The following is a 10,366-nucleotide window of genomic DNA, read 5'->3' on the forward strand; positions in this document are numbered from 1 at the left end:
ACTCGTGTCATGCACAAAGTAGATGTCCTAACCGACTTGCCAAAACTATAGTTTGTTAACAAGAAATTTGTGGAGTGGTTGAAAAACGAGTTTTAATGACTCCAACCTAAGTGTATGTAAACTTCCGACTTCAACTGTAGTTTTTAACAGCGGAGATTTGTATAAACCTTGCTGTCTGTCTCGCCGACATTTACAACATTGTTTCAATATTTAAATTCGATCGCCAGCTGTCTCATAATAATGTGTATGGGTCGGGCATCGGGACGAGACCGGCAGGCAGCGAGTCAGACCGGCAGGCATGCAGCGAGTCAGACCGGCAGGCATGCAGCGAGTCAGACCGGCAGGCAGGCAGCGAGTCAGACCGGCAGGCAGGCAGCGAGTCAGACCGGCAGGCAGGCAGCGAGTCAGACCGGCAGGCAGCGAGTCTTAGCCAGTTGGAATCAGCTGGCATCATTTTTATGGATATCTACAAAAAAATGTAAATTGAAATAATTTCTAATGAAACAGAGTGCAGCTAGTTAGTCTTTCCAGCTTCAGTTTTAAGTGATTGTGTTAGCTGTGTTGTTAGCTGTGTTGTTGGCTAGCTCCTCTGATCAACAGTGTCCTGATGAGTGAGCACATTTTTCTACACCAGGTGAAAAGCTACTTCTGGCTGCACTTTTTGACATGACTGTAAGTTCGCCCTAGTTGGCTAGCTAGCAAGCAACTAGCAAGCAAGGGATAAGAACATTACCAGCCATTATGGAAGTGGAACATTTACAACAAACGACTGGGTCGCGTCCATTGATACAGAACCAAAAGACTGAATGACTGGGTCGCGTCCATTGATACAGAACCAAAAGACTGAATGACTGGGTCACGTCCATTGATACAGAACCAAAAGACTGAATGACTGGGTCACGTCCATTGATACAGAACCAAAAGACTGAATGACTGGGTCGCGTCCATTGATACAGAACAAAAAGACTGAACGACTGGGTCGCGACTCTGCAACCGAACCGATAGAACGAACGACCAGCCGGCTTAGGTAGCAACCATAGATTTGTATCGGGACCATATCTTGTGGAAGGATGAAATAGTATCAATAATAAATTAAACAAAACAACGTTTTTAATATAAATACAGAACCAGTCAAAATGTTGCACACATCTAGTCATTCCAGGGTTTTTCTTTATTTTTGTTATTTTCTACATTGTAGAATAATAGTGAAGACATCAAAACTATGAACTAACACATATGGAATCATGTAGTAACCAAAAAAGTGTTAAACAAATCAAAATATAATTGAGATTCTTCAAAGTAGCCACCCTTTGCCTTGATGACAGCTTTGCACACTCTTGGCATTCTCGCAACCAGTTCATGAGGAATGCTTTTTCAACAGTCTTGAAGGAGTTCCCACATATGCTGAGCACTTGTTGGCTGCTTTTCCTTCACTCTGCGATCCAACTCATCCCAAACCATCTCAATTGGGTTGAGGTCTGGTGATTGTGGAGGCCAGGTCATCTGATGCAGCACTCCATCACTCTCCTTCTTGGTCAAATAGCCCTTACACAGACTGGAGGTGTGTTTTGGATTATTGTCCTGTTGAAAAACAAATGGTGATTCCACTAAGCACAAACCAGATGGGATGGCGAAACGCTGCAGAATGCGGTGGTAGCCATGCTGGTTAAGTGTGCCTTGAATTCTAAATAACTCACTGACAGTGTCACCAGCAAAGCACCATCACACCTCCTCCTCCATGCTTCACGGTGGGAAATACACATGCAGAGATCATCCGTTCACCTACTCTGCATCTCACAAAGACAGCGGTTGGAACCAAAAATCTCACATTTGGACTCATCAGACCAAAGGACAGATCTCCACCGGTCTAATGTCCATTGCTCGTGTTTCTTGACCCAAGCAAGTCTCTTCTTCTTATTGGTGTCCTTTAGTAGTGGTTTCTTTGCAGCAATTCGACCACAAAGGCCTGATTCACGCAGTCTCCTCTGAACAGTTGATATTGAGATGTGTCTGTTGCTTGAACTCTGTGATTTATTTTGGCTGCAATTTCTGAGGCTGGGAACTCTAATGAACTTATCCTCTGCAGCAGAGGTAACTCTGGGTCTTCCTTTTCTGTGGCGGTCCTCATGAGAGACAGTTTCATCATAGCGCTTGATGGTTGTTGCGACTGCACTTGAAGAAACGTTCAAAGTTCTTGAAATTTTCCAGATTCACTGACCTTCATGTCTGAAAGTAACGATGGACTGTCGTTTCTCTGTTCTTGCCATAATTTTGGACTTGGTCTTTTGGCTATCTTCTGTATACCACCCCTACCTTGTCACAACAGATTGGCTCAAATGCATTAAGAAGGAAAGAAATTCCACAAATTAACTTTTAACAAGGCACACCTGTTAATTGAAATGCATTCCAGGTGACTACCTCATGAAGCTGGTTGAGAGAATGTCAAAGAGTGTGCAATGCTGTCATCAAGGCAAAGGGTGGCTACTCTGAAAAATCAAAAATATATTTTGATTTGTTTAACACTTTCTTTGGTTACTACATGATTCCATATGTGTTAGTTCATAGTGTTGATGTCTTCACTATTATTCTATAATGTAGAAAATACTAAAAATAAAGAAAAACCCTGGAATGAGTAGTTGTGTGCAAACTTTTGACTGGTTCTGTACATATGAACACACACACACACACACACACACACACACACACACACACACACACACACACACACACCCCACCTGGATTTACGTTGAAAATCAGTCACCCTCTGACCTTAGCATGAAGGAGCAGTCATAGACATGATGACTGAGGAAACGTCACATTATGTAAATATCACCATGGTGACTGAGGAAACATCACATTATGTAAATATCACAATGGTGACTGAGGAAACATCATATTATGTAAATATCACCATGGTGACTGAGGAAACATCACATTATGTAAATATCACCATGGTGACTGAGGAAACGTCACATTATGTAAATATCACCATGGTGACTGAGGAAACATCACATTATGTAAATATCACCATGGTGACTGAGGAAACATCATATTATGTAAATATCACCATGGTGACTGAGGAAACATCACATTATGTAAAGAATATTCATCACAGAAAAGTACAATATATTTCTGTTACGTACACTACACGAGAGATGACATGGGGACATACTGTAGAGTAGCCTGTCTATAGCCCTCTCTGTGGTCCTCTGGGTGGGATGGTCTGGGAGTGACCCGACAGGGGGGCGGAGTCCCGTGGAGTCCGTGTGAAGGTCGTGACAAGGACACGAAAGGGAGGTAGTAGGAATCCTAACGGCCAGGACAGACTGTAGGGGACAGGAGCAGGACAGACTGCAGGGGACAGGACAGGACAGACTGCAGGGGACAACACAGGAGCAGGACAGACTGCAGGGGACAACACAGGAGCAGGACAGACTGCAGGGGACAACACAGGAGCAGGACAGACTGCAGGGGACAACACAGGAGCAGGACAGACTGCAGGGGACAACACAGGACAGACTGCAGGGGACAACACAGGACAGACTGCAGGGGACAACACAGGAGCAGGACAGACTGCAGGGGACAGGACAGGACAGACTGCAGGAGACAACACAGGAGCAGGACAGACTGCAGGGGACAGGAGCAGGACAGGACAGGACAGGAGCAGGACAGACTGTAAGGGACAGGACAGGAGCAGGACAGACTGCAGGGGACAACACAGGAGCAGGACAGACTGCAGGGGACAGGACAGGACAGGACAGACTGCAGGAGACAACACAGGAGCAGGACAGACTGCAGGGGACAGGACAGGACAGACTGCAGGAGACAACACAGGAGCAGGACAGACTGCAGGGGACAGGAGCAGGACAGGACAGGACAGGAGCAGGACAGACTGTATGTGACAGGAGCAGGACAGACTGCAGGGGACAGGACAGGAGCAGGACAACACAGGAGCAGGACAGGTCAGGACAGACTGTAGGGGACAACACAGGAGCAGGACAACACAGGAGCAGGACAGACTGTAGGGGACAGGACAGGAGCAGGACAACACAGGAGCAGGACAGACTGTAGGGACAACACAGGAGCAGGACAGACTGCAGGAGACAACACAGGAGCAGGACAGACTGCAGGGACAACACAGGAGCAGGACAGACTGTAGGGGACAGGACAGGAGCAGGACAGACTGTAGGGGACAGGACAGGAGCAGGACAGACTGTAGGGGACAGGACAGGAGCAGGACAGACTGTAGGGGACAGGACAGGAGCAGGACAGACTGCAGGGGACGACACAGGAGCAGGACAACACAGGAGCAGGACAGACTGTAGGGGACAGGACCAGGACAGACTGCAGGGGACAGGACAGGACAGACTGCAGGGGACAACACAGGAGCAGGACAGACTGCAGGGGACAACACAGGAGCAGGACAGACTGCAGGGGACAACACAGGAGCAGGACAGACTGCAGGGGACAACACAGGAGCAGGACAGACTGCAGGGGACAGGACAGGACAGACTGCAGGGGACAACACAGGAGCAGGACAGACTGCAGGGGACAGGACAGGACAGACTGCAGGAGACAACACAGGAGCAGGACAGACTGCAGGGGACAGGACAGGACAGACTGCAGGAGACAACACAGGAGCAGGACAGACTGCAGGGGACAGGAGCAGGACAGGACAGGACAGGAGCAGGACAGACTGTAGGGGACAGGAGCAGGACAGACTGCAGGGGACAGGACAGGAGCAGGACAGACTGCAGGGGACAGGACAGGAGCAGGACAACACAGGAGCAGGACAGGTCAGGACAGACTGTAGGGGACAACACAGGAGCAGGACAACACAGGAGCAGGACAGACTGTAGGGACAACACAGGAGCAGGACAGACTGTAGGGGACAGGACAGGAGCAGGACAACACAGGAGCAGGACAGACTGTAGGGACAACACAGGAGCAGAACAGACTGCAGGGACAACACAGGAGCAGGACAGACTGTAGGGGACAGGACAGGAGCAGGACAGACTGTAGGGGACAGGACAGGAGCAGGACAGACTGTAGGGGACAGGACAGGAGCAGGACAGACTGTAGGGGACAGGACAGGAGCAGGACAGACTGCAGGGGACGACACAGGAGCAGGACAACACAGGAGCAGGACAGACTGTAGGGGACAGGACAGGAGCAGGACAGACTGTAGGGGACAGGACAGGAGCAGGACAGACTGCAGGGGACAGGACAGGAGCAGGACAGACTGTAGGGGACAACACAGGAGCAGGACAGACTGTAGGGACAACACAGGAGCAGGACAGACTGCAGGGGACAACACAGGAGCAGGACAGACTGCAGGGGACAGGACAGGAGCAGGACAGACTGTAGGGGACAACACAGGAGCAGGACAGACTGTAGAGGACAGGACAGGAGCAGGACAGACTGTAGGGGACAACACAGGAGCAGGACAGACTGCAGGGGACAACACAGGAGCAGGACAGACTGCAGGGGACAGGACAGGAGCAGGACAGACTGCAGGGGACAGGACAGGAGCAGGACAGACTGTAGGGGACAGGACAGGAGCAGGACAGACTGCAGGGGACAGGACAGGAGCAGGACAGACTGCAGGGGACAGGACAGGAGCAGGACAGACTGCAGGGGACAGGACAGGAGCAGGACAGACTGTAGGGGACAACACAGGAGCAGGTCAGACTGCAGGGGACAACACAGGAGCAGGACAGACTGCAGGGGACAGGACAGGAGCAGGACAGACTGTAGGGGACAGGACAGGAGCAGGACAGACTGTAGGGGACAGGACAGGAGCAGGACAGACTGTAGGGGACAGGACAGGAGCAGGACAGGCCGAGACATTCATTATTACAGGACGCCTACAGAGCAGTGCTGCCTCCAAGGCAGATACACCAATCAGAGTCAATCCCTGTCGTCTGGATGTATCCATCAATCTAAACTACAGCAGCTCTACCTTCAGAGAGGGACGGCTGCTCTCTCTGGGGATCTAACTACAGCAGCCCTACCTTCAGAGAGGGACGGTTGCTCTCTCTGGGGATCTAACTACAGCAGCTCTACCTTCAGAGAGGGACGGCTGCTCTCTCTGGGGATCTAACTACAGCAGCCCTACCTTCAGAGAGGGACGGCTGCTCTCTCTGGGGATCTAACTACAGCAGCCCTACCTTCAGAGAGGGACGGCTGCTCTCTCTGGGGATCTAACTACAGCAGCCCTACCTTCAGAGAGGGACGGTTGCTCTCTCTGGGGATCTAACTACAGCAGCTCTACCTTCAGAGAGGGACGGCTGCTCTCTCTGGGGATCTAACTACAGCAGCTCTGCCTTCAGAGAGGGACGGCTGCTCTCTCTGGGAATCTAACTACAGCAGCTTGCCTTCAGAGAGGGACGGCTGCTCTCTCTGGGGATCTAACTACAGCAGCTTGCCTTCAGAGAGGGACGGCTGCTCTGAGAGGGAGAGGGGTGTAGAGAGGGGTGTAGAGAGGGGTGAAGAGAGGGGTGAAGAGAGGGTGAGAGGTGTGTAGAGAGGGTGAGAGGGATGTAGAGAGGGAGAGAGGGGTGTAGAGAGGGTGAGAGGGGTGTAGAGAGATAGAGAGGGGTGTAGAGAGGGGTGAAGAGAGGGTGAGAGGGGTGTAGAGAGGGTGAGAGGGGTGTAGAGAGGGGCGTAGAGAGGGAGAGAGGGGTGTAGAGAGGGGCGTAGAGAGGGAGAGAGGGGTGTAGAGAGGGTGAGAGAGGGGCGAAGAGAGGGAGAGAGGGGTGTAGAGAGGGGCGTAGAGAGGGAGAGAGGGGTGTAGAGAGGGTGAGAGAGGGGCGAAGAGAGGGTGAGAGAGGGGCTAGACCCTGCTGCCTGCTTGGCAGCGATGACTCATCCCACTAAGAGAAGCTACTCCTCCAGGACACTGTCCGCTCCCCGCTGACCAAATATAGACAGGCTATTTTCTCCTCCGTACGCAGCCACTTAGGGGGATTGCCATGTACCTACGAGACTCTCTCTCTCTCTCTCTCCTAGACAGGATGGGAATGTTTAAACAACCATGCCATCATAACATAAAGCAATTCTTCATTGAAAGCGGTGACGGACTCCATATTCAGCCGATGTCACCATTTGTCCTTTCGTGTTGGGAGAGAAAGCTGCAGGGTATATACAGTTTGTTACAAACCACAACATGTCACAGCAACCTGGTATGTGCTGTTATGGACATTCTGATCTACATGCTGAGACAGGAATACTGAGCACCGCCTGCTGTTATGGACATTCTGATCTACATGCTGAGACAGGAATACTGAGCACCGCCTGCTGTTATGGACATTCTGATCTACATGCTGAGACAGGAATACTGAGCACCGCCTGCTGTTATGGACATTCTGATCTACATGCTGAGACAGGAATACTGAGCACCGCCTGCTGTTATGGACATTCTGATCTACATGCTGAGACAGGAATACTGGGCACCGCCTGCTGTTATCGACATTCTGATCTACATGCTGAGACAGGAATACTGAGCACCGCCTGCTGTTATGGACATTCTGATCTACATGCTGAGACAGGAATACTGGGCACCGCCTGCTGTTATGGACATTCTGATCTACATGCCGAGACAGGAATACTGAGCACCGCCTGCTGTTATGGACATTCTGATCTACATGCTGAGACAGGAATACTGGGCACCGCCTGCTGTTATGGACATTCTGATCTACATGCTGAGACAGGAATACTGAGCACCGCCTGCTGTTATGGACATTCTGTTCTACATGCTGAGACAGGAATACTGAGCACCGCCTGCTGTTATGGACATTCTGATCTACATGCTGAGACAGGAATACCGGGCACCGCCTGCTGTTATGGACATTCTGATCTACATGCTGAGACAGGAATACCGAGCACCGCCTGCTGTTATGGACATTCTGATCTACATGCTGAGACAGGAATACCGAGCACCGCCTGCTGTTATGGACATTCTGATCTACATGCTGAGACAGGAATACTGAGCACCGCCTGCTGTTATGGACATTCTGATCTACATGCTGAGACAGGAATACTGAGCACCGCCTGCTGTTATGGACATTCTGATCTACATGCTGAGACAGGAATACTGAGCACCGCCTGTTGTTATACTAACTAACTCAATGCCAAGTATGCATCTTTTCCTTCTTTACTTAAAAAGGTAGACTCAGCGATATGACGTAGATGCAGAAAGTAAACAGCGAGTCAATTTCCACAACAACTAAGACCCTTGAAGTGCGAGTCTCAACTTCTCAGCCGTTTTGGTTCCGTGGCTACCACGCTGTAAACACGGTCCCGTGGCTACCACGCTGTAAAAACGGTCCCGAGGCTACCACGCTGTAAAAACAGTCCCGTGGCTACCACGCTGTAAAACGGTCCCGTGGCTACCACGGTGTAAACACGGTCCCGTGTCTACCACGCTGTAAACACGGTCCCGTGGCTACCACGCTGTAAACACGGTCCCGAGGCTACCACGCTGTAAACACGGTCCCGAGGCTACCACGCTGTAAACACGGTCCCGAGGCTACCACGCTGTAAACACGGTCCCGTGGCTACCACGCTGTAAACACGGTCCCGTGGCTACCACGCTTTAAACACGGTCCCGTGGCTACCACGCTGTAAAAACAGTCCCGTCGCTACCACGCTGTAAACACGGTCCTGTGTCTACCACGCTGTAAACACGGTCCCGTGGCTACCACGCTGTAAACACGGTCCCGTGGCTACCACGCTGTAAACACGGTCCCGTGGCTACCACGCTGTAAACACGGTCCTGTGGCTACCACGCTGTAAACACGGTCCCGTAGCTACCACGCTGTAAACACGGTCCCGTGGCTACCACGCTGTAAACACGGTCCCGTGGCTACCACGCTTTAAACACGGTCCCGTGGCTACCACGCTGTAAAAACGGTCCCGTGGCTACCACGCTGTAAACACGGTCCCGTGGCTATCACGCTGTAAACACGGTCCTGTGGCTACTACGCTGTAAAAACAGTTCTGTGGCTACCACGCTGTAAACACGGTCCAGGGGCTACCACGTTAAAATGTATGAAGCAAATCATTGAACAGATACCGTGTAACGAATTGAGCTTCGCAATTTTTTTGCAACTGCTGATCGTAACTACGTAGTTTTGCTGAGTCAACCCGCATGGTGAATTAGCACTTTGACATGTTTCTCTTGCTAAGTTCTTCAATACCCCTCTCTCTCTGTCTGGAATGATCCTAACAATGACAAAATGTCTAGCCACTTCAGGAGCTCAGTTCTTCAGGAGCTCAGTTCTTCAGGAGCTCAGTTCTTCAGGAGCTCAGTTCTTCAGGAGCTCAGTTCTTCAGTGCTCAGTTCTTCAGGAGCTCAGTTCTTCAGGAGCTCAGTTCTTCAGGAGCTCAGTTCTTCAGGAGCTCAGTTCTTCAGGAGCTCAGTTCTTCAGGAGCTCAGTGCGCCATAAGGGAAACTGCTGGGTCGATTAAAAAAAAGAGTTTGTGAAACAACGAAGAGACAGACTAAACATACTGACATTTTCTAATTACATATTTAGGGTTTTAGAGATCAAGTCGGTTGTTCCTTTCGAATGAAAGGAATGGTTTTTTCAGAGAATCAGTGTTGTATCAAGACTGAGTTTGATTTAATGAAGAACACCAGAATAATACTTGAAGAAAAGCACTTCAGAAACCATAACAACTAAATGTGACTGCCAGTACTGGTGTTATACTACGGCACTAAATATGACACCTGTACAGACCACACACTACTGAGGTCCGTCGCCACGCTACCGACGAGGTCCGTCGCCACGCTACCGACGAGGTCCGTCGCCACGCTACCGACGAGGTCCGTCGCCACGCTACTGACGAGGTCCGTCGCCACGCTACTGACGAGGTCCGTCGCCACGCTACTGACGAGGTCCGTCGACACGCTACTGACGAGGTCCGTCGACACGCTACTGACGAGGTCCGTCGACACGCTACTGACGAGGTCTGTCAACACTGGCCGGGGTTAGACGGAGAAAACAACAAAGTACTTTTGAGATTCAGCCCATGTGTTGATCACTCAGTCTAGTCAGAGGTGAAAGGTCAGGTGAACGAGCGTGAGCAGATCAGGTGTACCTGTACTGTTGCTGTTCACAACACCTTGTGTTATGATGAAATGTACATAGAAAAAAAGAGGCCACCAATGTAATAAACAGACACATGACTTAAACATGTCGCTTTACTTTCCATGTTTGACAATATCATTCATATTCCGCTTCATTTTGTGGTGTTCGTTTCATTAAACCAATATCAATTCTTTAAAAGCGCAAGAAAAACAACAAAAAATCTTTTTTTTTAAAAACCAATTCCAAATATTTTATTAAAAAAACAACAATGG

At 50.2% G+C, this 10,366-nt stretch overlaps 1 protein-coding gene and 1 long non-coding RNA gene across 2 annotated transcripts; both read left to right on the plus strand.

The window, feature by feature from the left end:
* Positions 1-6,803: 6,803 nt before the first annotated feature.
* On the plus strand, positions 6,804-9,330 carry LOC115206707 (uncharacterized). The gene is made up of 2 exons (XM_029773907.1): positions 6,804-7,202; positions 7,257-9,330. Exons 1-2 carry the CDS (start codon positions 7,169-7,171, stop codon positions 8,123-8,125), a joined length of 903 nt encoding a protein of 300 aa, XP_029629767.1. The 5' UTR covers positions 6,804-7,168; the 3' UTR covers positions 8,126-9,330.
* Positions 9,331-9,336: 6 nt separating this feature from the next.
* Positions 9,337-10,198, plus strand: LOC115206709 (uncharacterized). Its single transcript, XR_003880848.1, has 2 exons — positions 9,337-9,925; positions 9,974-10,198. It is a non-coding gene; the product is annotated as an uncharacterized LOC115206709 (long non-coding RNA).
* The last annotated feature ends 168 nt before the right edge of the window (positions 10,199-10,366 follow it).

Source organism: Salmo trutta, chromosome 13 (genome assembly GCF_901001165.1).
Source record: "Salmo trutta chromosome 13, fSalTru1.1, whole genome shotgun sequence".
In the NCBI taxonomy this organism is placed as follows: Eukaryota; Metazoa; Chordata; class Actinopteri; order Salmoniformes; family Salmonidae; genus Salmo; species Salmo trutta.

What these genes read in the sequence shown, in the direction of transcription:
- LOC115206707 (XM_029773907.1), top strand. Translation starts at nt 7,169, where the DNA reads ATGTCACAGCAACCTGGTATGTGCTGTTATGGAC. An exon ending in TGGTATGTGCTGTTATGGAC is followed by an intron (nt 7,203 to 7,256) that starts ATTCTGATCTAC and finishes GCTGTTATGGAC; the next exon opens with ATTCTGATCTACATGCTGAG.